The sequence below is a fragment of the Podarcis raffonei genome, chromosome 3 (assembly GCF_027172205.1).
Source record: "Podarcis raffonei isolate rPodRaf1 chromosome 3, rPodRaf1.pri, whole genome shotgun sequence".
In the NCBI taxonomy this organism is placed as follows: domain Eukaryota; kingdom Metazoa; phylum Chordata; class Lepidosauria; order Squamata; family Lacertidae; genus Podarcis; species Podarcis raffonei.
This window is the reverse complement of record NC_070604.1, coordinates 121150144-121176768: the sequence shown is the minus strand read 5'-3', so window position 1 is coordinate 121176768 and position 26625 is coordinate 121150144. Positions and strand designations below refer to the sequence as shown.

Sequence of the window (26625 nt, the reverse complement as noted above, 5' to 3'; positions counted from 1 at the left end):
TAATAAAGATTGATTTGATTTGAAGAAATCGAAAGAACACAAATATCCAAAAATCTCACATTTGGAAATATAAAAATGCAGAAATCTGGGCTCCAGCTTTGGGCGATCCGATAATCCCCTGATTCTCTGGATATTCAAAGCGCTCAAACAAGACCCACATTTTGGCGTCGACCAGCTTTAGCACTGACCAGGAGTCTGGGCTTAGGGAAATAAAAAATCCGACATACTGTGTATAGCAGCCTCCCACACCTTTCGAGTCTTCCAGATGTATTGGACCAGATCTGCCAACCAGCCCTAGCCGGCACAGTTCTGGTCCAAAAGATCAGGAGATTGAGGGAGGCTGGTGTGTATGATGCACAAAATGACAACGAAGAAAAACACAAAATTTTCAACAAGCACCGATAATATACATAACTCCTTTTTTTTTAAAAAAAAAAACACTCTCCCACCCGAAGCCTTAAAAAGTACCCTTAAAAGTAAAGCAGGGCTAGCTTTTATTTTCTGTAAAGAAATCCTCGTTCTCAGAGTGTTCATTGTTCATTCAGTTGCTCTTTCCGCAAGGAGAGATCTGCGTCTTTAGTTTATGGCTCATGATTATCAAAACACAGGTGACTGGGACAGGGAAAACCACGTAAGCAATCCAAAAAAGCTGTCTGGGCAACGGGTTTTTGTGGAGGGAGGGAAGCGCTTCCCCGTGGAAAGGAAACCACGATTCGTTAACAGACGCCTCTCTGTCGTGACTGGCAGCCCCAAAGTTTAGTGGCCTCAATGAGGGCTCCCTCCTTGCGCAGTGCTGCACCCACAACCGAGAGAGAAGCAGATCTAAATGGAAACCGCTGTAAACGTGGTGTGTTAAAGCAAGTTGAAAATCCAATTTGTTAAAAAAGTACTACCTAAACTTTCATATTTTTTCCCAACCTGGGGGTGCAGGGAAACAGAGGGCTTCATCATTTCTGGAGTTTTTAAATCTCCTGTCCCAAGACATCCCTGGGCTACTTTTATCGTTCCCCAGCGCGGAGATCTAGCTCTCTGCGTTGATTGTCATTTGGCAACTACACTGACCGCTGGCAGCACTAGGCTGGAAAGAGGGTTTTTCCCAAAATGTTTTGCCCTTCCACACAACTCCACAACATGAGCCAAGTGCATTCTCCCAGCATGCTCTGCAAAATGGCGCAGTTTGGGTGCATTGGCGACGAACAGGTCTGACCTTGAAGAGGAAGGAAGGAAGCAAATTCCGTGACCGGACACCCTGCCAGTGTTTCGGACTACAACTCCCATCAGCCCCAGCCAGCCCAAAACATTGCCAGGGGGGCCACGTTGGGGAAGGCCACGATAATGGCGTTTATGCCCTGGCACCCATGACTTTTGCTCGCTCCAGCTCAGACCAGAGCACCCACAAAACCACCCAATGGTCTTGATCAGCAAGCCCATCATTAAGCAAAAATATTATTTCCTCCCTCGGGTAACGCCGGGTCTGGCCTTTGAGGCAGGGGGCAACTGAAGCCACACGAGAAATACTCAGGTGGCCCAGTGCTGTTTTGCACATTAAATTTTAGGTATAAAATGGAGGAATGAAAGCATAAAGCAAAGTAATATAGCCAGGTTCCTTCCACTTCGGTTTTAGAAAACGAAACGAGCATTCGCTGGATTGTAGCTTGATGCAATGATTGTTCTTTTGACAGCGTAATGTTTAAAAGGAAGGGGGAAAACCCAGGGCTTGGGTGCAAGCGTGTAATTCCTCCCAGGCACCAGAAGGGGGAGACAGCATGCTGGCGGAGTCCACAGGAAGTCAGCCACGCCCCTTCCTCCTTCAGCTGATGGACCCAGCACCCTCCCGTTTTGGGTTTAGATAAGGGATGCTCCTATGCTCTCCATATTGCAACCACCGACCCAAACACTCAGCCAACCACGTTTGGAGGGAACAGTTCAGGAAAAAGGGTTCTTTGGTCCCTGGGCACACCGAGAAACAAGTCTGTTAAGCTACACCAAGCCAAAAACTCTCTCTCCTCCCCGCTTCGCACCTCTTATTTACAAATAGAAAGGGAGGCGCTGTGTTTGTGTGTGTGTGTTTAAAAAGGGGAGGAAAAAATGTGTTTTAAAAAAACGAACATTCCCACAAAACACTGAAAATTAGGAAGAAAAAAAACCTGCCGGACGTAGAATATACGGAGCCCAGGATGGGCTCTCGAGATCTCCGCTGAAGCACGGGGAGAGAGGCTTCCAAGGGCGCGGACGCTGCAAAAATGCAGAGGTCTGGCCCCTTGGCGCTTGGCTGGCAGCGAGAGAGAGAATTGCTCCCTCCACCTTGGGAAACTTGCATGCGCTCAGTCCAGGAATCGCTGGCAGGCCTTTTTCCACCGGCAGGCGGTGCACCACTGGTCGCGGTGCTCGATGCCGTAGACCTTACGGCACTTCTTGGCTTCGCCGCGGACTTTCCTGCGGGAGAGAGAAAGGCAGGGGACAGGCGTTGAAGGAGACGCAGGAGAACTTCCCAGGGTTATCCTCCCCTTAACACGGCCGTGAAAACAGGGGGACGGAGGCGGACAGCAGCCTTTGCAGACCTGGGGGGTCTTCTAGGTGTGTTTGGAACTACACCCACTCTGGGAACCACGGGGCCAAACGGAAAAGAAGTCAAGAAGACCTTCTCCAAAATAAATGTTGCTGAGTGTTTCTGATGAAGGCAGCCCTGTTTAGGGAAGTTTTTAATGTTTGAAGTTTTATTCTGTTTTTAGTGTTCTGTCGGGAGCCGCCCAGAGTGAGGAAACCCAGCCAGATGGACGGGGTATAAATAATAAAATATTATTATCATTATCATCATCATCATCATGTCAATTTTACCTGTGGACTGCCATCTGTCCAGATTTTAATTTGCTCTGAACTAATTTTAAGATGTATTTTAATTAATTGATTGCCTGTTTTTATGTTCTTGTGCTCTTTGTATACTGTGTTAAGTTTTGTGATGTTACCCGCCCTGAGCCCGGCTCCAGCAGAGGGCAGGGCACAAATAAAAATGGTTGTTGTTGTTTTAATATATATATATATAATCTTGACAGCACAAATAGTGATCGCAACTCAATCAGAAACTGCACAAAATCTTACACCAGACACTTGGTACCACTGACTCTGGAATATAGTTATAATACAGGAAAATCAAAGAATCGCACAACTGAATAGTTGGAAGGGACCCTGAAGATCATTTAGCCCAAATTCCTGCAATGCAGTAATATACAGCTGTCCCATACAGGGATCAAACCTGCCACCTTGGCGTTATCAGCACCACGCTCTATCCAACTGAGCTATCCAGGCAGACTTAAATTACACATAATTTGTGATTTCTACAAGGACTAGAACCTCCAGACACCTTTGATAGGATTTGGCATTCTGTTATGACATTCATTCGTTCGTTCGTTCCTTTATTTCCTCCATCCCTAGATCTCAGGACTGTCCAGAACCATCATTTTCAAGTCTGTCACAAGCCTGGCAAATGTAGAACGATACTTGATGATCTGGGCTAGCCTGGTCAGATCATGTTTAGCCTGGGCTAGCCTGGATGATCATGTTTAGCCTGGAGAAGAGGAGGTTAAGGGGTGATATGATAGCCATGTTCAAATATATAAAAGGATGTCACATAGAGGAGGGAGAAAGGTTGTTTTCTGCTGCTCCAGAGAAGCGGACACGGAGCAATGGATCCAAACTGCAGGAAAGAAGATTCCACCTAAACATTAGGAAGAACTTCCTGACAGTAAGAGCTGTTTGACAGTGGAATTTGCTGCCAAGGAGTGTGGTGGAGTCTCCTTCTTTGGAGGTCTTTAAGCAGAGGCTTGACAACCATATGTCAGGAGTGCTCTGATGGTGTTTCCTGCTTGGCAGGGGGTTGGACTCGATGGCCCTTGTGGTCTCTTCCAACTCTATGATTCTATGGGCTTGGTTATTTTAATTCATGTGCAGCTTACCCATTCTAGGTGTCTATTTTACAGTTCGTTTTCCCCCATCATTTAATTTTTGCCTGTTGCCGTAATTGTTGTTCTCTATTTTATATGCATTGTAAAATAAATTGATAATAAAAAGCTATTAGGAAGTTTGTAATGTTTGACACTTTATTATGTTTTTATATGTGTCAGAAGCTGCCCAGAGTGGCCAGGGGAACACAGCCAGATGGGCGGGGTATTATTATTATTATTATTATTATTATTATTATTATTATTATTACAGTCATACCTCGGGTTACAGATGCTTCAGGTTGCATTTTTTCGGGTTATGGACCCGCAGAAACACGAAAGTACCGGAACGGGTTACTTCCAGGTTTCGGCGGTCACACATGCACAGAAACACTAAATCGCACTTTGCGCATGCGCAGAAGCGCCGAATCACAACCCATGTGTGCGCAGACGCACCGCTGCAGGTTGCGAATCCTGCAGGTTGTGAATGTGCATTCCGCACGGATCACGTTCGCAATCCGTGTGTTCACTGTATTACAGTCATACCTCAAGTTGAAGTTGCTTCGAGCGCTTCTGGGTTTCACCGCTCGCGCATGCGCAGACGGTTAAAATGACATCACGCGCATGCGTGGAAGCGGCGAATCACAACCCATGCATGCGCAGACACGGGTTGCATTTGCTTCTGGATGCGAACGGGGCTCCGGAACGGATCCCATTTGTATCCAGAGGTACCGCTGTATTATTATTATTATTATTATTATTATTATTATTATTATTATTTGCCGGCCTTACCTTGAGCTGCTGGGTGCCCGCAGAGGAGACGTGACAATCAGGTGGGATTTCAAGACAGGTGGCGGAGGAGGAGGAGGAGGCAGCGGCGGCGGAGGCTGCTGCTCGCTGAAACTCAGGGACCGGCTTCGCACCTGCAAACAAGAAACGTACGCTTTACGATACACCCAAGAGCAAGTCTCTCCAGGACCCCACCTCCCCAAGACGCTGGAAAAAGCCCTCTGTGCCCCTCAAGATTCCTGCAGCCACAGAAGTCAGGACTAGAGATTGAAAGGTGTCAGGGAACTGCCATTGGAACTGGGGCGGGAAAGAGAGGGGCAGTCGTGTTACAGGGAGCCTCCGAAAATCTTGCAAAGCAGTTCCTCTTCCGGTGATGAGGAAAGCCCCACCTCCAGTGGGGAAGAGGTGAAAGGACCAGAGGATGCTGGTGGGAGCCTCAGCACCGCTCTTGGCCAAGCCGGCCAGGAGGGAAGCACACCCACCCTGCGCTGAGGTCTAAAGCGCAAAGAGGGAAGGAAATTAAGTCACAAAATTAAAAGACGCCTGCTCCTTGGGAGAAAGGCGATGGCAAACCTAGACAGCATCTTAAAAAGCAGAGACATCACCTTGCCAACAAAGGTCCGTATAGTTAAAGCTATGGTTTTCCCAGTAGTGATGTATGGAAGTGAGAGCTGGACCATAAAGAAGGCTGATTGCCGAAGAATGGATGCTTTTGAATTCTGGTGCTGGAGGAGACTCTTGAGAGTCCCATGGACTGCAAGAAGATCAAACCTCTCCATTCTGAAGGAAATCAGCCCTGAGTGCTCACTGGAAGGACAGATCCTGAAGCTAAGGCTCCAAGACTTTGGCCACCTCATGAGAAGAGAAGACTCCCTGGAAAAGACCCTGATGTTGGGAAAGATGGAGGGCACAAGGAGAAGGGGACGACAGAGGACCAGATGATTGGACAGTGTTCTCGAAGCGACCAGCATGAGTTTGACCAAACTGTGGGAGGCAGTGGAAGACAGGAGGGCCTGGCGTGCTCTGGTCCATGGGATCACGAAGAGTCGGACACGACTAAACAACAACAACAACGAGACTTTTATGTTGGGGGACGTCCAGGAAACAACCACTCCTGGATTCTGCTAGCGATTGAGGCAGACATGAACCTGTGGCTCTGCACTGTAAATAGTTTGCACCAAAATAAAACCTGTAAAAGACAGGTCTGAGTCCTGCCTGGTTACTCACGAGCAACCACCATTGCCATATGACAAAAGGCCTGGAAAAAAACCCAGAAAAATTGGGGGGAAACCAGGGTTTTTTCCTATTTTTTCCCAAAGCTGTTTTTTTGAAGTCCATGAGAAAAATGACAAAGAGGAAGAAATAGAAAATGACAGCAGTAGTTCAGAAAATGAGACAAAATAAACTGCATGTCTATGTTGTATCTTCTGTTTCTTCTTTTAAAAAAGCACTACTCAAAGGGTAGATCTTCTATGGAGCTGGACCTTAACTTTATTTGCTGTTGGCGCTAAGGGGCAAATCTGATTATTTTTACGTTGATGGTTTCTTGTTTTTTTTGTTGCTTTTGAGGGGAAGGAGGGTGGTTACGTGTTTTATTGCAGGCACAATACTTTTATATACACTGCGTTTCACGCAATTTGTAAAACCACACTAAACTTTTTTTTCAATTTTTCCAAAATTTGTATTTTTTCCCAGAAAAAACAAGGGGGGGAAACAATTTTTTCTCATGGCTTCAAAATTTCCGGAAATTTTACATCTCTAGTCAGGACTCACCGGCGAGAGGGTGGGGATGGTAGATGTCGCAGCAGCCCAGCTGATACTGGTGAATATGTGCGGGGATACTGGGATCTGGATGGACGGCAGAGCCTGAGAGAGAAAAAACAAGGGAGGTGTGAAAGGATTCGCTGCATCCAATCTCTGCTGCCTATTTTTCAAAATGCATTTATGGGGGCCAAAGAGAGAGAGGTCTGTACAGTGGTACCTCGGGTTACATACGCTTCAGGTTACATACGCTTCAGGTTACAGACTCCGCTAACCCAGAAATAGTACCTCAGGTTAAGAACTTTGCTTCAGGATGAGAACAGAAATCGTGCTCCAGCGGGGCAGCAGCAGTGGGAGGCCCCATTAGCTAAAGTGGTGCTTCAGGTTAAGAACAGTTTCAGGTTAAGAACGGACCTCCAGAATGAATTAAGTTCTTAACCCGAGGTACCACTGTAGTTTAACTGCACGCTGCATGAAGGAGGACTTTGTTTTCAATGCATGCATCACCGTAGCCAGACTACCTTTGTAGGTGGCATAAAGGTAAAAGGTAAAGGGACCCCTGACCATTAGGTCCAGTCATGGCCGACTCTGGGGTTGCGGCGCCCATCTCGCTTTACTGGCCGAGGGAGCCGGCGTACAGCTTCCGGGTCATGTGGCCAGCATGACTAGGCCGCTTCTGGCGAACCAGAGCAGCGCTCGGAAACGAAGTTTACCTTCCCGCCAGAGTGGTACCTACTTATTTACTTGCACTTTGAGGTGCTTTCGAACTGCTAGGTTGGCAGGAGCAGGGACCAAGCAACGGAAGCTCACCTTATCACGGGGATTTGAACCGCCCACCTTCTGATCGGCAAGTCCTAGGCTCAGTGGTTTAACCTCAAGTTATGTTGGTGCATTGGGACGTGGGTGGCGCTGTGGGTAAAAGCCTCAGCGCCTAGGGCTTGCCGATCAAAAGGTCGGCGGTTCGAATCCCCGCGGCGGGGTGCGCTCCCGCTGCTCGGTCCCAGCGCCTGCCAACCTAGCAGTTCGAAAGCACCCCCGGGTGCAAGTAGATAAATAGGGACCGCTTACTAGCGGGAAGGTAAACGGCGTTTCCGTGTGCTGCGCTGGCTCGCCAGATGCAGCTTTGTCACGCTGGCCACGTGACCCGGAAGTGTCTGCGGACAGCGCTGGCCCCCGGCCTCTTGAGTGAGATGGGCGCACAACCCCAGAGTCTGTCAAGACTGGCCCCTACGGGCAGGGGTACCTTTACCTTTACCTTTATATTGGTGCATCCCTATTCCTCATCGTTCAACTGTTTTGCACGTGGCATGATGCAATACCCCACAGCCACACTTTTGGGTTTTTGCTAGTTGTCATAAAAAGGATGTGGGGGGGGGGAGATATATATTTGGGGAGGGCCGGCCGGCCCTACCTGATACGCATGGTCGGCTTGGATGTGCCAGAAGGAGCTAGGAGCCGACTGGCTGAGGGCGCTGCTTGACAGGTGATGCTCTGGCGGGACTGCTTGGTCCAGGATGAGAGCTTCTGGCTGCGATGGAGTCTGCTGGATGGCGATGGGAGAAGAAGCCCCCGCAGAGGTGGCGGTGGGGCTGGAGACGGCCGCTGCGGGTTCTGGGGGCGCCTCATCCTTCACTTGCATTTCCGTGTAGTAGAAATCCTCTTCCCTCTTCCGCTGGTCAGAATTGGCGCCGTCTCTGCAGCAATGGGAAAAGAGAGATGAAGCAATGCCCAGGGAACTGGGGCGACACAAGTCCAACTTTTGGGCTCTGGGGATTTAATAATAATAATAATAATAATAATAATAAATTATTTATACCCCGCCCATCTGGCTGAGTTTCCCCAGCCACTCTGGGCGGCTTCCAATCAAATGTTAAAAACAATACAGCATTAAATATTAAAAACTTCCCTAAACAGGGCTGCCTTCAGATGTCTTTTAAAGAGAAGATAGCTGCTTATTTCCTTCACATCTGAAGGGAGGGTGTTCCACAGGGTGGGCGCCACTACTGAGAAGGCCCTCTGCCTGGTTCCCTGTAACTTTGCTTCTCGCAATGAGGGAACCGCCAGAAGGCCCTCGGCGCTGGACCTCAGTGTCCGGGCTGGACGATGGGGGTGGAGACGCTCCTTCAGGTATACTGGACCGAGGCCGTTTAGGGCTTTAAAGGTCAGCGCCAACACTTTGAATTGTGCTCGGAAACGTACCCAATGCAGATCTCTCAGGACCGGTGTTATGTGGTCCCGGCAGCCACTCCCAGTCACCAGTCTAGCTGCTGCATTCTGGATTAATTGCAGTTTCCGGGTCACCTTCAAAGGTAGCCCCACATAGAGCGCATGGCAGTAGTCTACTTTAAATTAGAGGCACCCTTTTTCCATCCGCTCCCCAGATCAAATGGACAAGCATCGTCCTCTTGACCACAGAACAGCCTAGGTAGCATTAACCGCCCACCTCCCAGTTTCCCCTTTTGTTTTGCTCATTGTTCAGAGCTCAGAGACGACGCTGTGCTTTTGGGGGCAAATTCCCCGGAGATGTCTGAGCCTCAGAGGTCTCTTTCATTTTTTTCATTTCCCCCCCTTTTATTTTATTAATTTATTTAACGTAATTATTGCAAAATATATGCAAAATATTGCAAATACATACATACAGGTAAGCACACACATATAAAAAAAGAAGAAAAGAGGGGAAAAGGAAGAAAATAAAAAATAAAGAGAAAAGTTGGAAGAATTTCTTCCAAATTTTTCCTACAAATATCTCAATAATAAAATTTCATTGGTTGACTTCCATCACTTACACTGCACTTCCTATATGCATATTAAGCAACATTGTATCTGTTATTCTGTATTTTTCCCATACAATCTCACACAAATATTCTAATCAATAAGTATTCTAAATCTTTCATAAATCTATTCTAAACACAACCAATACCTTACACTTAATTTTTGTCTACATAAATAACCATTTAAACATTTCCATTGTTTCTGGATTATATTTTTTGGTTTTTGTCTTATCAAATCAGTCAACTTTGCTAATTCCAAGTATTCGCATAATTTATTCAGCCATTCTTCTTTGGTTGGAATGTAATTTCCTTTCCAATTATTGGCTATTAACGTTCTCGCTGCGTACAAGAAAATATTAATTTTGTCATTCGGGATATCTCCATTCAAAATTCCTAATATATATGATTCTGCTCTTTTATTATGTGATGTTTTTATTAGCTTTTTAATTTCCTCATGTATCATATTCCAATATTTCTTAATTTCCGGACAGGACCACCACATATGGTATAAGGTTCCAATCATTCTATTACACCTTTCAGTTCTCTTTCAGGCTCGCAGACGGACAGGAATGGGCAATGTCGGCGGCTGCAATTGGCAGGGAGCATGGCACCTTTTGATTGGCCAGCCTTGGTATAAATACCAGGTGGTTGGAAGTTGAAGCTCCAATTCTGGCCTCTACGCCAGTCGCAGTGTCCACTATGTCCGGCTGTGACAACCCAACGGGGACAACTGTAACACTTGGAGTTGCTTCCACCTTTACAATTCTGTGATTCTACAACAACAACAACAACAACTCCTCAAGCTGCCAGGTACAACAACTGATCTTGAGGAGCTCAACTTGGAAGGCCACCTGCACACAAATGTTCCATATCTGGAATCAGGCACTCTGGAGCCTCTGATTCCGTCAATAGCGCCCGAGTTCCATCACAGAACGAGAGAGTTGGAAGCTACCCCAAGTTCATCTAGCCCAAGCAAGTCCAACTCCCTAGAGGCTGCGATCTACTCCCAACATAAAACGACTGGCAGTGATCTGGAGTGATCAATCATTGGAGGAAGCAAAGTTGTTGAGCTTTTAGGGGAGGACGTTGTTGTTGTTGTTGTTTAGTCATTTAGTCGTGTCCAACCTCCTGCACCAGAGCACGCCTGTCTTCCACTGCCTCCCGCAGTTTGGTCAAACTCATGCTGGTAGCTTCAAGAACACTGTCCCGCCATCTCGTCCTCTGTCGTCCCCTTCTCCTTGTGCCCTCCATCTTTCCCAACATCAGGGTCTTTTCCAGGGAGTCTTCTCTTCTCATGAGGTGGCCAAAGTATTGGAGCCTCAGCTTCAGGATCTGTCCTTCCAGTGAGCACTCAGGGCTGATTTCCTTCAGAATGGATAGGTTTGATCTTCTTGCAGTCCATGGGACTATAAAGAGTCTCCTCCAGCACCAAGGGGAGGACATAAAACGCACAAAAAACAACACGACGCAAATAAGAGGAGAAAGCTTCTTTTCAGTAACGTCCCCCCCATTTCATGGACAGAACAAGGACCGTGGGGGGCAGAGAATTCCAGCACATTTCTTTCTCCAGCGGGCAATCAAAAGGAGACCTGTCGATTGTGATCGACCTGTTGGACATTGCTGATCTAGCCCAACCAGCTGCAATGAAAAGAATCTCAACACCGTGTCGCTTCCATCTGGGTGAACGCCGGTCGGCCGGGGTCTTGGGGCCTTACTCACCCCAAGTGCTGGGTCTTCACGTGCCTCTTGATCCCCACGATGGAGCGAAGGACTTTTCCGCAGCTGGGCCACAGGCAGGTGTACATCACCTTCACAGAATTCTAGGGGAGAGAGAGAGACACACCTGGTTCAGGTCTGCAAGCAGTTTAATCTGGTTATTGTTTTTTTCTGGTTTTTTGTTTGTTTGTTTCCCGTTTTGTCATTTTTGGAAAATCAAAAAAAAGTTATCAAAGAAGAAGAAGAAAAGAAACAGCCCCGGGAATAAATCTATAATCGGGCTTTTGTATATGTGCCTTGCTCATTAATAGGTATTCTTTGCTTATCTGAAAAAAAAAATCAGTTAAAAAAAAATTCTTACAAAAGGGACATCCACATGAAAAACAGGCCTGTTTTTCTCATCATTAACAAAGTTAATTATCAGCCAACTGCTGAGTAAGAACAGAAGAGTCTGCTGATCAGGCCAATGACCCATTTAGACCAGCATAAAGCCATCATAAAAAGGTAAAGAGACCCCTGACCATTAGGTCCAGTCGTGGCCAACTCTGCGGTTGCAGCACTCATCTTGCTTTATTGGCCGAGGGAGCCGGCGTACAGCTTCCGGGTCATGTGGCCAGCATGACTAAGCCGCGTCTGGCGAACCAGAGCAGCACACAGAAACGCCGTTTACCTTCCCACCGGAGCGGTACCTATTTATCTACTTGCACTTTGACGTGCTTTCGAACTGCTAGGTGGGCAGGAGCAGGGACCGAGCAACAGGAGCTCACCCCGTCGCAGGGATTCGAACCGCCGACCTTCTGATCGGCAAGTCCTAGGCTCTGCGGTTTAACCTACAGCGCCACCCGCATCCCTAAAGCCATCATAGTCAGTGGCAATTACTGCCTCCTGCAGGAGGGAATTCCACAATTTAACAGTAAGTTAATGAAAGTCGCAAAAGGGACGCAGGTGGCGCTGTGGCTTAAACCACAGAGACTAGGGCTTGCTGATCAGAAGGTAGACAGTTTGAATCCCCGCGACGGGGTGAGCTCCCATTGCTCGGTCCCTGCTCCTGCCAACCTAGCAGTTCAAAAGCATGTCAAAGTGCAAGTAGATAAATAGGTACCGCTCTGGCGGGAAGGTAAACAGCGTTTCCGTGCGCTAACTGGTTCACCAGAAGCGGCTTAGTCATGCTGGCCACATGACCCGGAAGCTGTCTGCGGACAAACGCCGTCTCCCTCGGCCAGTAAAGTGAGATGAGCGCCGCAACCCGAGAGTCGGTAACGAATGGACCTAATGGTCAGGGGCCCCTTTTCCTTTACCTAATGAAAGTCGCAAAGAAATCAGGCAGCGAAGAATCCGCGTTACGTGGGCCGATTCTCCAGCCACTGCCCCACCCCACTTAGACGCCCCCTACCTTTCTCTTCCGGGGAGCAGGTTCATCAAAGAGGAAGGGGTCCAAGTCCGTCTCAAAGCCGTCGTCCGGCCGGGGAGAACTGAAGGCTTCGCTCGAGTACTTGGGGCTGGCCTCGGAGTGGGGAGGAGACGGGGTTGACATACAGCTCCAGTGCCCACTGGTGCTGCTGCTGCCCCCGTCCGACATGTCTCCGCTTTCCTTCCACACATCGCCCACTGCTTGGGATGCTGGAAAACAGAGGACGAGAGCGGGTTGGACTAGATGACCCTTGGTACCCCTTCCAACCCCACGGCTCTTTTGAGAAACAAGACGCGAATTGCTTTCGCACTGGGCTCACAGTTATGTCCAGTTCCAGCCCCCGTCAATGTCTTTTCCGAATTGCTCTTTCCCCCCCCCAGATACTAGGCCATGCTTCCTCAACCTCGGCCCTCCAGATGTTTTGGGACTACAACTTCCATGATCCCTAGCTAGCAGGACCAGTGGTCAGGGATGATGGGAATTGTAGTCCAAAACATCTGGAGAGCCTGTACTAAGCTGTGGCTCAACAGCAGGGACTCCGTCCTGCATGCAAAGGGTCCCAGATTCAAATCTCACCCTCTCCAGATAGCCATTCAATCCATCCATCCATCTACCTCTGTTGTTTTTTTTTATACTTTCCAAATTTATACATTTCATTAGTTTCACAATCAAATTAACATTTCAAAATGTGACTTCCTTCCCCTCTCTTTCTGCGGTTCCTTAAATTTATTTTTTGATATTCAACTTGCTCACTTAAATTATCTACTGTAAATATATAATCTTAACTGCAGGTTATTACAATGATCCTGCTAATGTTTTTATCTGTTTACAATCTATCTGTAATTTTTTTTGTTTTGCTTTTTAATTATCCATTAACAAAAAGCATATGCACACCTAGCAAAAAAAAAAGGAAAAACAGCTTTACAATTTTGTGATTCCACCGGAATATTGTGGGTTGTTTATGGGGTAGGGATACGTCAGAGGTCTTGCTGAAAAGACCTTCTTCAGGCTGGTGTCTTCTAAATGTTTCAGACAGCAATTTAACAAACGTAAGATGAGTGTGCTGGATCAGGCCCATGGCAAATCTGGTCCAGCTTCCACCTCTCACAGTGACCAACCAGATGCCCATTATGGGAAACCCGAAAGCAGGATTCGAATACAGGAGCGCTGTCCCTTCCTGCGGTTTCCAGCAACTGATATATGAATGACTTAAGTACCGTATTTTTCACTCTATAAGATGCACAAGACCACAAGACGCACCTAGCTTTTGGAGGAGGAAAACAAGAAAATAAATATTCTGAATCTCAGACGCCAGAACAGCAAGAGGGATCGCTGCGCAGTGAAAGCAGCAATCCCTCTTGCTGTACTGGCTTCTGGGATAGCTGCGCAGCCTGCATTCGCTCCATAAGACGCGCACACATTTCCCCTTACTTTTTAGGAGGGAAAAAGTGAGTCTTAATAGAGCAAAGAATACAGTAAATTTATTTCCATAGGCCTAAGCTGGGTATGACATTGCTGGACAAAGCCCAACCAACTCAAAAGGGATAACCTTTGAGCAGGCGTCCACAGGATCGCACCTGCGAAATTTGCATCTGGAGGACAAGAGAATAAATCCCACACACTCTCCGAGTTTCCACAACTGCGCTGCCAACTCAAGTCGATCGATGGCCTTTCCCACACTGGCAGAGTCCTATTTTTAACTTGATTCCTGGGCAGCACCTCTAAATAGCGACGCCGGCTCCTCTGGGTGCCCCAGGACCCGTCGCTGCCATAATTGGCCCGAGCATCCGACTGGAAACAGTGGCCGGGAGTCGGGTTACGTGCTCCATGCCTCTCTCTAGGAATGCAGACACCGTCCCAAATGCGGCCAGCTGCCCTTCCAAGCAGCTGTCCGACGGCAGGGCCGGGCGGAGGGCACAGAGAGGGGAGCAGACGGTCACAAACAGAAACCCTCAAGGGACTGGGCCGGCGGTTTCCTCGGCCAGCAAAGTTCAGCCACCATCTCCTTGCTGGTTTGAGGAGGAGGCGGCTGAACCAGACGGTCGGGGGGGGGGACGCAGGGGTCCCGTCAGACCTCGGAGGGAGAAGGGGCAGCTGTTGGAGGGGTGAAATCGAGTGCCTTAGGATCACGTAACCTGATGTGAGTGGAGCGGCCCCTCTTCCCATCCTCTAAACCAGGGGTCAGCAAACTTTTTCAGCAGGGGGCCGGGTCCACTGTCTCTCAGACCTTGTGGGGGGCCGGACTATATTTTGAAAGAGGGAAAATGAACGAATTCCTATGCCCCACAAATAATGAAGAGATGCATTTGAAATAAAAGGACACATTCTACTCATGTAAAAACACCAGGCAGGCCCCACAAATAACCCAGAGACGCATTTTAAATAAAAGGGCACATTCTACTCATGTAAAAACACCAGGCAGGCCCCACAAATAACCCAGAAATGCATTTTAAATAAAAGGGCACATTCTACTCATGTAAAAACACCAGGCAGGCCCCACAAATAACCCAGAAATGCATTTTAAATAAAAGGGCACATTCTACTCATGTAAAAACACCAGGCAGGCCCCACAAATAACCCGGAGATGCATTTGAAATAAAAGGGCACATTCTACTCATGTAAAAAACCGCTGATTCCCGGACCGTCCGTGGGCCAGATTTAGAAGGCGATTGGGCCGGAAACCCACCAAACCTGCCACATCTGGAACTGGGTGTGGAGAGGGCAGCTGAATGAGACACAGCTGTGGGCAGCCTGATTAAGGGCCATTCGCCTTGAGCAGCCCATAAAAAGCAAGTCTAGAGTGAGAGACTAGGGCGAGGAACAGTGTTTTCAGGAACTCTTCTGGCGGTGAGAATTTTTGGGGTGAGCTGAGCATTTGTTTGGACCCTGGTGAGAACCTGGAAGCTGAGAGGGAGGGCGTGGTAAAAAGAAAATATTATATACAGTGGTACCTCGGGTTACAGACGCTTCAGGTTACAGTCTCCGCTAATCCAGAAATAGTACCTTGGGTTAAGAACTTTGCTTCAGGATGAGAACAGAAATCGTGCTCCGGCGGCACGGCAGCAGCGAGGGCCCCATTAGCTAAAGTGGTGCTTCAGGTTAAGAACAGTTTCAAGTTAAGAACGGACCTTTGGAACGAATTAAGTACGTCACCAGAGGTACCACTGTATATTAGTATCTTTGCATTAATACAACATTTTATGCGGAACCGTGTATTTTTGCAGTATTTCATGTTTAAGTCGTCTGTTGTCGCTTCAGTTTTCTCGTATGTTTTAACCTATTAAGCCGCACAGAAATTGAATGATCAGTAGTCCATCAATCAATCAATCATCTGATCTATGTTTAGGTCACATGCTGTTTTCTGGAACAAAACCTTTGGGTAAATCATCGAGAGGAGAGTCTGAGTGCTTTGTGACCACGGAGGAAACAGGACATCTGAACTGGCTGGCAAAGGCGTCCCATGTTTTCACCCTGTGTTTGAAGGACTGTCAACCATATGGAACAAATTTGCTTTCCATTGCTCTGTTGTGGAGGAGCAGGGAGACCAGAATGACAATGAAAATGGAAAGCCTTTGCCAGCCTTACCTGGAGACACCTGGGACCGAACCCCTTGTGCCCCTTGCCACTAGTGCCCCTTGCCACTAGGCCACGGGGTCCTTCCTATTCGATCTCGGCGCCTCAAGCTCACCTGGGATGCCAGCATCACCATTCGGGGGGCTCTGGACCACGGGGCTGCAGGATAAGCTGGTCAAGACCATGGCTGCCATCATCTCGTCCATCTCCACAGCAGCAGCATCCGATTTCCTGCAAAGAGAGACAGAAGAACAGGGTGGAGGGCGGCTGAATATGAAGCCAACTTCCATGCATACAAAAAAGGTGGCAAACCAGCACGTCCCAGGAGAAACGGCGCCAGGATTCGAGCCCTGCTATCACACTTTGAACAGCTTGCATTTGTTTCAAACAGCCAAGTTACAGAGAACTAGGCAGAGGGCCTTCTCGGTAGTGGCACCTGCCCTGTGGAACGCCCTCCCACCAGATGTCAAAGAGAAGAACTACTACTAAACTTTTAGAAGACATCTGAAGGCAGCCCTGTTTAGGGAAGCTTTTATATAATAATAATAATAATAATAATAATAATAATAATAATAATAATTAATAATAATTTATTTATACCCCGCCCATCTGGCTGGTTCCCCCAGCCACTCTGGGCGGCTTCCAACAAAACACTAAAATACAATAACCTATTAAACATTAAGAACTTCCCTAAACAGGGCTGCCTTTAGATGTCTTCTGAAAGTTTGGTAGTTATTTTTCTCTTTGACAACTGGTGGGAGGACATTCCACAGGGCAGGTGCCACCACCGAGAAGGCCCTCTGCCTGTTTCCCTGTAACTTGGCTTCTCGCAGCGAGGGAACCGCCAGAAGGCCCTCGGAGCTGGACCTCAGCGTCCGGGCAGAACGATGGGGGAGGAGACGCTCCTTCAGGGATACTGGACCGAGGCCGTTTAGAGCTTTAAAGGTCAGCACCAACACTTTGAATTGTGCTCAGAAACATACTGGGAGCCAATGTAGGTCTTTCAGGACCGGTGTTATATGGTCTCGGCGGCCGCTCCCAGTCACCAGTCTAGCTACCACATAGAATGTAGCTGCTAGCTTTTAATGTTTAACAGACCACTGTAATTTAATACTTTGTTGGAAGCCACCCAGAGTGGCTGGGGAATCCCAGCCAGACGGTCGCGGTATAGATAATAAATTTATTATTAATTATTATTATTATTATTATTATTATTTATTTATTAGCTGCTATTCCCTCATTGCAGGGGTTGCCACGGGTTGTCTTCGTAGGTGGGAGAGATCACAGTGTCTCGCTGGTCAGCTACTCCCTGCCTTGAGCCAGACAGCCCCTGGTCTATAAAGTACTGACCCGCCACTGTCCCTCACTTGCTTCAATGGGTGCTTGGAGCTCAGAGTATCGCTCGACAAGCGGGTTGAATTTCTGCACCAGGGAAAAGAAAGAATCTTCCAACAGTTTGGACACACACCCCCGCAAAAAAACGCATTCCTCCACTGTCTCCCAAGACAGACAGGTGCTAACCACCGAACCAATCAACAAGGGGGTTGGACTAGATGACCGCTGGGTCCCTTCTAACTAGAATCGTCAAACTGGAAGGTACTCCCCAATGAAATGCAAGAACCACAGAGGAAGAATCGCTCCACGCCTTGATCCTATGAAGGCATTTCAGGATGGTGTCATGAAACGACGGCAAGCATCGACTCAACGAGGCAGCAATGAATGGAGGGTTTCAAAAAAGGACATTTAATTGGTTGGGTTTCAGCAGGCGTTTAAAAAGAAGGCAGCTTTGAAACCGGCAAGGGGGTCAAGGAAAGTCCAGGCCTCTTTCCCCCCAAATCTGCACGGAAAGCTGAACTCAGCTGAGCGCTGAACTCGCCTCGCCCGCTTCTCCAGGAAGAGAGATCTATAAGAGGCGCTTTTAAGAGAATGAATTATTTAAGCGGCGAGTCCAAACAGCCCCCGAGAGCAGATCTGGAGAACATCACGTACCTGGAGTCAGGAGAGAAAGCATTTCGCTCCCCCCTCCCCTTTTATTAAAAAAAATTAAACATTAGTTGTATCCAGGAGTTAAGAAAGCTTTCATTAGAATTTCCAGCTTGGGCTGCCATGCAATGTCTTGGTCTGCTTTAACGCGGTGGGGCTGCAACTCAGAAGCAGGCGGGGGGGGGGTAACTAAGGAAGGTGCCACATTCGGTCACCAGCATCTGCGATGAAAAGGAGTGTCTCGAAGCAGGATGGGGCCCTCCCTAGACCCTGAAAACTGCTGTCCGATCTAGGAACACGGGAAGTTGCCTTGCAAAGTCAAAACATTGGGCTTCATTGGTTCAACAGAGCCCCTACACGGCCTCTGGCTCACACGAGCTGGAGGGGGGGTTCTTTAAGCTGCTCTGCTGAGGAGCATGCGGCAGTTTCAAAACCCCCCCCCCAATATACCACTGGGCAATGCCGCCATCGCGCTCTGCTCCTCATAGCGGTCCTGGGCGATGTATTGTTTGCTATTGCTATGCAAATTCTGGAGGAGACCAGAACAGGTTGCAATTACTAGAAAAGGGAGACTGAACATTACAAAGAACTTTTTGACATAATAATAATAATAATAATAATAATAATAATAATAATAATAATAATAATATTTATACCCCGCCCATCTGGCTGAGTTTCCCCAGCCACTCTGGGCGACTTCCAATCAAGTGTTAAAACAATACAGCATCAAACGTTTAAAACTTCCCTAAACAGGGCTGCCTTCAGATCTTTTAAAGATCGGATAGGATCGGAAAGATAGGATATCTTTTAAAGATATCCTATCTTTTAAAGATAGGATAGCTGCTTATTTCCTTCACATCTGAAGGGAGGGTGTTCCACAGGGCGGGCGCCACTACCAAAAAGGCCCTCTGCCTGGTTCCCTGTAACCTCACTTCTCGCAATGAGGGAACTACCAGAAGGCCCTTGGCGCTGGACCTCAGTGTCCAGGCTGAACAATGCGGGTGGAGACGCTCCTTCAGGTATACTGGGCCGAGGCCGTTTAGGGCTTTAAAGGTCAGCACCAACACTTTGAATTGTGCTCAGAAATATACTGGGAGCCAATGCAGATCTCTCACGACTGGTGTAATGTGGTCCCGCCAGCCGCTCCCAGTCACCAGTCTAGCTGCCGCATTCTGGATTAATTGCAGTTTCCGGGTCACCTTCAAAGGTAGCCCCACGTGGAGCGCATTGCAGTAGTCCAAGCAGGAGATAACTAGAGCATGCACCACTCTGGCAATGCAGTCTGCAGGCAGATAGGATCTCATCCTGCGTACCAGATGGAGCTGGTAAACAGCTGGCCTGGACACAGAATTGACCTGTGCCTCCATGGACAGCTGTGAGTCCAAAATGACTCCCAGGCTGCACACCTGGTCCTTCAGGGGCACAGTTACCCCATTCAGGACCAGGGAGTCCCCCACACTTCCCCGCCCCCTGTTCCCCAAAAACAGTACTTCTGTCTTGTCAGGATTCAACCTCAATCTGTTAGCTGCCAACCCTCCTCCAACCACCATCCATCTTCCAACCACATGCTTGATGATGGATGCTGTAACAGATTTCGTGCATCACAAGAGGGGGGTGGACTTAGGACACCTTTTAGGAACCTCCCAACTTGCACCCCAATTTAACAAGGCACAGCAGTGCTGCCCCAACTCCTTCGAAAGGCAAGAACTCCAGTGAGGAAGTCGGAAGCCGATTGCAGCTATTTTAACAATGGTGGTCCATGTTTCTAAGGTGGTCTTAACACTGCAAGCTGCTCTGGAAACCGAGGGAAGCTGGAAAAAAACATCTGGGCATAGCTGTCAACCGTCCCTTTTTTGGCGGGAAAGTCCCTTATCCCAGCGCCGTGTCCCGCTGCTGTCCCTTACTGATGATGTCCCTTAAATTTCCCGGGTTTCAAAGGAAGCAGCTCCTCTTCCTCCCTCCCTGCCGGCCAGGGAGGAGGGAGGCTCCAAGTGTGTTGCTTGGCTGCCTGGTGTGCCCCCCTCCGGCCTCCTCTCACCAGCCTTGGCCCCCGGGAGCCCCTCCCCGCCGGGACTGGTGGGAGCCTCGGGCCCTTCCGCCGCCATCCTCCTCCTGAGCGTCTCTGCCTGGGGCCTCCCCTCTGCCCTACGCTGCCACTCTTGCTAGGACGTACTGCGGCTGCACCGCCGAAGGACCCGGATGAGATGGGCAGCCTGGCATGGCCTATGAATTGATGAGGAGCCTTGAGAGGAGAGCGAGGGCAACCATAGAGAAAGCAGTTCAGAGAGAGGAGGAGGAGGAGGCGGAGGTACAGGCAGGTGTTCCAAGGGCTAACCGTAGAGGGGGAAAGCGGAGGAAGGACCACAAGCGCTTCTCCCATAGATTTGTAGTGGCAGACTAGCATAGATGGTCTGATCTGTGGGTTTACTTCGGGGGCTATCCCCCCCTTCCTCCCGCCCCACCTGATGGAAATGAGAGCTGCAGGTGGAGCACGAGAGAAAAGATACAGAACTGCAGCAGCATCTTTTGTATTTCGTTTTGCGCGAAAAGTGGTTGCTGCTTGTAGTTCTTTAATTGCAGTGTTTCATCAGCTGGTGTCTTGAGCAGCAACCTCTGGAAACGAAGGGCCAAAAACCAGCGCTGCTCTCCCAAATTACCTGGTCCCTTTTAACTTGGCATTTCAGCTGGTTGACTAACATCCCTTATTTTGGCTGCTGGTCCCTTATTTTTGAGGCTGCTGGTCCCTTATTTTCAAATCTGTAAGTTGACAGCTATGCATCTGGGGGCCACCATTTTGGTGACGCTAAAAGAATACTCAATCCACGTCGTAAGGAAATGAGTATTATGCAGCCACGAGCAAAACACGGCAGCTAAAAAAGCCAATGCAATTCTGGGCTGCATCAATAGGAGTATAGCATCTAGATCAAGGGAAGTAATAGTGCCACTGTATTCTGCTCTGGTCAGACCTCACCTGGAGTACTGTGTCCAGTTCTGGGCACCACAGTTCAAGAAGGACACTGACAAACTGGAACGTGTCCAGAGGAGGGCAACCAAAATGGTCAAAGGCGTGGAAACGATGCCTTATGAGGAACGGCTAAGGGAGCTGGGCATGTTTAGCCTGGAGAAGAGGAGGTTAAGGGGTGATATGATAGCCATGTTCAAATATATAAAAGGATGTCACATAGAGGAGGGAGAAAGGTTGTTTTCTGCTGCTCCAGAGAAGCGGACACGGAGCAATGGATCCAAACTGCAGGAAAGAAGATTCCACCTAATAATTAGGAAGAACTTCCTGACAGTAAGAGCTGTTTGACAGTGGAATTTGCTGCCAAGGAGTGTGGTGGAGTCTCCTTCTTTGGAGGTCTTTAAGCAGAGGCTTGACAACCATATGTCAGGAGTGCTCTGATGGTGTTTCCTGCTTGGCAGGGGGTTGGACTCGATGGCCCTTGTGGTCTCTTCCAACTCTATGATTCTATGATTCTATGAAAACATCCGGGACTCACCTTTTTGGCACGTCGATGCTCCGGGAGACCGACCTGGGTCCTGGTGCTGCCGCGGCAGCTGCTTCCATGGTTGGTCCGTGGTCCATGGCCACTGGGACGGCGTCGTAGCCTGTCGTGGCAGGAGACCCGAGGTCCATCTCCAGGGCTGGGAGAGGCAAGGCCTGGATGTTTGCCAGCCTCACTTCCTCGGCTTTCCGGCAGACGTAGAAGCCCTGCTCCAGAAGAAGCACCTTCACCTCGTTGCTGAAGAGGTCGTGGTGTTCCACCAAGCCGGGGGCCTCTTGCCCTTTGTAGAAGACGTAGACCTATAAAGGGAGAAGGAAAGGCGCTCTAGCGTCACGGCGGCCATTTCAGGCTCAAACCCCCAAACCCAGTGTGCCATGCCTTTTCTTTTTTAATAAATTTAAACAAAACATGTTATCTTAAACACATATCATCCTTAATTTTTTTTCCATTTCCCCCCCTCCCATAAAACAGCCCACCCTCCCCACTCCACCCCACCCTGACTTCCCTCAGTTCCAATCTCTGGTTTCTCTATAAATGCTATTCTTTGCATGTTACAGATTTGTATAGATCCTTAATTTGTCTAACTGGTTGTTATCAATACAGTGGTACCTCGGGTTAAGTACTTAATTCGTTCTGGAGGTCTGTTCTTAACCTGAAACTGTTCTTAACCTGAAGCACCACTTTAGCTAATGGGGTATCCCGCTGCCGCCGCGCCGCCAGAGCACGATTTCTGTTCTCATCCTGAAGCAAAGTTCTTAACCCGAGGTAATATTTCTGGGTTAGCGGAGTCTGTAACCTGAAGCGTTTGTAACCCGAGATAACACTGTAAAAAGTTTGTGAGTGTTTCATCAAAACCTGCCAAGGAGTCCAATTCACTTTGCTGCGTCTTTAAATACTTTGTAAAAGGTTCCCATTCATCTTTAAAGTCACAGTTATCCTTGTCCCATAGCTTATGTGTCAGTTTTGCCAGTTCTACATGGTCCATCAATTTCTCTTGCCATACTTCTTCATGCCTCGGGTTTTCAAGTTGCAAACCACCCTGAGATCTAAGGATGAAGGGAAGCGTGCAAATCTGAGAAATAAAATATACTAAACCCCTGAAAATAGGCCCCATTGTGTCATAGAATCATAGCTTTGCAAAGGACCATAAGCATCATTTGCAATGCAGGAATCTTTAGCCCAACATGGAGTTTCGAACCCACAACCCTGAGATCAAGAGCCTCGTCGTCTCTACTAACTGAGGTACCCTCTCTGTCCTGAAGACAACTGCACCTTCAGCCTAGCAGGAGTGAAGAGGGTGTTTGACTAGCAAAGGCTGTGTTCGTGTTATTATTACCACGATTTGTTGGATTCATTGACTTCCAAAGCACCGTCTCAATGCAATTCACACCTAAGACTGAAACCACAAATGCATTTAAAACGAGACTGAAATCCTAACAAACAGGTCCTGTATACCTGAAGGAGCGTCTCCACCCCCATTAATCGGCCCGGATGCTGAGGTCCAGCGCCAAGAGCCTTCTGGCGGTTCCCTCCCTGAGAGAAGCCAAGTTACAGGGAACCAGGCAGAGGGCCTTCTCGGTGCTGGCACCCGCCCTGTGGAACACCCTCCCACCAGATGTAAAAGAGAAGAACAACTACCAGACTTTTAGAAGCCATCTGAAGGCAGCCCTCTTTAGGGAAGCTTTTAATGTTTAACAGACCACTGTATTTTAATACTCTGTTGGAAGCCACCCAGAGTGGCTGGGGAAACCCAGCCAGATGGGCGGGGTATAAATAATAAATTCTATTCTATTCTAAGCAGACACTTGTGTTTGAGATTCCTGCATCTCAGGGGGCTGGACTAGATGTCCTTTTGAGTCCCTTCCAATTCTACAGTTCCTAGATTCTATGACCCATTTATCCAGCTGGGACAAGCTCATCTGGGAGACCTGATATCCGCGGCCTGGATGGGTTTCCCCTCTCCACAGTGACCTAATTGGACACAGAGCCACTGCCTTAATTCCCAAAGTCTATTTTTACGTATGTAATTGTATCTGGGCCCACTTGTGATAGTTATTCCTGGGAGCTATTTATAGAGAACTCCGGTTACCCTATGGAACGACTGAAGGTGCTGTAATGTACAAGCCGGTATGGAATGGGCAGCAGAAAACGAGAGATAAAACAGCACTCTGTTGGGAGGACAGATTAACTGGGGACCAGACTTGGTGGCTCAGAGTAACATCTGCATGTAAAATCCTAAGAGCCTGCTGGATCAGGCCAAGAGCCCATCTAGTCCAGCATCCTGTTCGCAAAGTGGCCAAGCACAGGTAAAAAGGTAAACAAGGTAAAGGATCCCTGGACAGTTATGTCTTATGTTAAAGCAAAGATTATGGGATAATGCACACAGTGACTTGCGATCTCGATCACACGCAGTCTGTAGTCTGCTGGCAGTAGGAATACAATATGGGTATGTCTTTAAGTTAACATCTTACATTAAATTTTGTATTTTGTCTCCCTGCTTATTTAATTTATACGCAGAATACATCATGCGAAAGGCTGGGCTGGATGAATCCCAAACTGGAATTAAGATTGCCGGAAGAAATATCAACAACCTCAGATATGCAGATGACACAACCTTGATGGCAGAAAGTGAGGAGGAATTAAAGAACCTTTTAATGAGGGCGAAAGAGGAGAGCGCAAAATATGGTCTGAAGCTCAACATAAAAAAACACGAAGATCATGGCCACTGGTCCCATCACCTCCTGGCAAATAGAAGGGGAAGAAATGGAGGCAGTGAGAGATTTTACTTTCTTGGGCTCCATGATCACTGCAGATGGTGACAGCAGCCACGAAATTAAAAGACACCTGCTTCTTGGGAGAAGGGCAATGACAGGCCTAGACAGCATCTTGAGAAGTAGAGACGTCACCTTGCCAATAAAGGTCCGTATAGTTAAAGCCATGGTTTTCCCAGTAGTGATGTATGGAAGTGAGAGCTGGACCATAAAGAAGGCTGATCGCCAAAGAATTGATGCTTTTGAATTTTGGTGCTGGAGGAGACTCTTGAGAGTCCCATGGACTGCAAGAAGATCAAACCTCTCCATTCTGAAGGAAATCAGCCCTGAGTGCTCACTGGAAGGACAGATCCTGAAGCTGAGGCTCCAGTACTTTGGCCACCTCATGAGAAGAGAAGACTCCCTGGAGAAGACACTGATGCTGGGAAAGATGGAGGGCACAAGGAGAAGGGGGCGACAGAGGACGAGATGGTTGGATAGTGTTTTCGAGGTTACCAGCATGAGTCTGACCAAACTGCGGGAGGTAGTGGAGGACAGAGGTGCCTGGCGTGCTCTGGTCCAGGGGGTCACGAAGAGTCGGAAACGACTAAACAACAACTTACATTAAAAAAATGATGGTACCAAACTATCAAAGGTTATTCACCAAAGCCAGACTAAACGTCTTTCCTTCTGCAGTGTTGGATGGCAAGTTGAGAGGAGTTCCCTACCAGGGCAGACTCTGTTCATGTGCTCAAGACATAGATTCCATAAAACATATTTTGTTGTATTGTGCAAGCCAGGGCTGAACTGATACTACCTTTCCCAGGAAAATCAGAGGCTCACTATGTCAGGTTCCTATTGGAAGACCGGACAAATGCTAGAACATTAGCAGTGGCAAAGTTTTTATTGGTGGTTGCAAGAACAAATAATCCCTATATTCTGAACAAAATGCTTGTTTAACCTGGAGGTAGGCTGTCTGAATTGTGTATTGATTTGTAATGATTTGTTGGGTCTCTGGACCGTAATAAAGATTGATGATGATGATGTCTTATCAAAGGCAACTATGGTTCGTTTATGCATAACTAGTGGGAATGACCTTATGTATAAAAAATTCATTTATACAGTGCTTTTTTCTGGGGGGACGCACACCCCTATACATTTTGTGAATCGAAGTCTGGCCTCGTTGAGGGGCAGTATTTCAATATGAGTAAGAAAATGAGAGTACCCCCCCCAAACATTTTTTAAAGGAAAAAAAAGCACTGCATTTATATAACGCTTTACATTTTAAAGAAAAACAATCAAAGCTCTATACAACACCTGAAAACATCAAATCGCTCACTCTGGAATATAGCTGTAATAGAGGGAAATCATGCATAATTTGAGATATTGACAAGGACTAGAACCCCTTTTACATGCTACCACACCCAGCAGAACAAATTGGTTCGGTTACCTTTTGGCCTGGTTGCAGGAGTGGCCAGTTCTGGCCCTGACTACCAGAGTCTCCGACGGGCTCTTTGAAGCGTCCGTCTTCACACGAAGCCAGACGAGGAGACTCTTTGGGGTGCTCCGTCTGCAAGGGAGGGAGCGGGGCCATCATCAGCACCCCGTCCCCCAGCAAGGGGGGAGCGGAAATTCGGGCGCCCAGCAGGGACCGCTTCCCCAGCCTCCTGGAGAGAACACTCGCCATCTCGGACCCGCTGCAGAGAGGAAAAGGGGCAGCAAAGGTTAGGTCACGGGAGATTGCATTTTCGTATTTGTTTTTTCCATAAAATTTATCCACCTCGCGGTTGTAAAACGAACAAACCTCAAAGAGGCTTACAAAGAGAGTAACGCTGTAAAACTACAGTCATACCTCAGGTTACAGCTGCTTCAGGTTGCGTTTTTTCGGGTTGCGGACCGCCAAAACCTGGAAGTAGCAGAATGGGTTACTTCCGGGTTTCAGCGGTCGCGCATGCGCAGAAGCGCCCAATCACAACCTGCACATGCGCCGACGCGGGTTGCGAACACAGCAGGTTGCGAATGTGCATCCCGCACGGATCACATTCGCAACCCGAGCGTCCACTGTATCAGTAAAAACGACGCTTCAAAACATTCAAAAATATAGTATCAGCAACGGACTGAAAACAGATTACAACACACATCCACATTCTTCATGTGGGCTTCTCTGAACAACTATGTTCTCAGCTGCTGTCGAGAAGACTATTGCCTGATGTCAAGTGGCAGGGAGTTCCAGAGTACTGATTCTGCCACCCGAAAACGGATTCAAGTTACAAAAGGGGAGATTTCGTCTAAACAGTGAAACAGTTTTCCTTGTAAGGTGGTGGACTCTCCTTCCTTGGAGGTTTTTAAGCAGAGGTCGGATGGCCATCTGTACTGGATGCTTTAGCTGAGATTCCAGCATTGAAAGGGGGTTGGGATGGATGACCT

General features: G+C 48.1%; 1 protein-coding gene across 2 annotated transcripts in view; it reads right to left on the bottom strand.

Moving 5' to 3' along the window:
* Positions 1-1201: 1201 nt before the first annotated feature.
* The window catches only part of ZNF395 (zinc finger protein 395), a 55186-nt gene continuing 29762 nt past the window's right edge, over positions 1202-26625 (bottom strand). For both annotated transcript variants that reach the window (XM_053383813.1, XM_053383812.1), the window contains exons 2-10: positions 25649-25895; positions 21443-21747; positions 16075-16190; positions 12369-12595; positions 10979-11079; positions 7900-8182; positions 6501-6593; positions 4731-4861; positions 1202-2436 (exon numbers count right to left, since the gene is read on the bottom strand). In XM_053383813.1, the coding sequence (XP_053239788.1) occupies positions 2325-2436; positions 4731-4861; positions 6501-6593; positions 7900-8182; positions 10979-11079; positions 12369-12595; positions 16075-16190; positions 21443-21747; positions 25649-25885 (1605 nt within the window). In that variant the 5' untranslated portion in view covers positions 25886-25895 and the 3' untranslated portion in view covers positions 1202-2324. The remainder of the gene's footprint in view (positions 2437-4730; positions 4862-6500; positions 6594-7899; positions 8183-10978; positions 11080-12368; positions 12596-16074; positions 16191-21442; positions 21748-25648; positions 25896-26625) is intronic.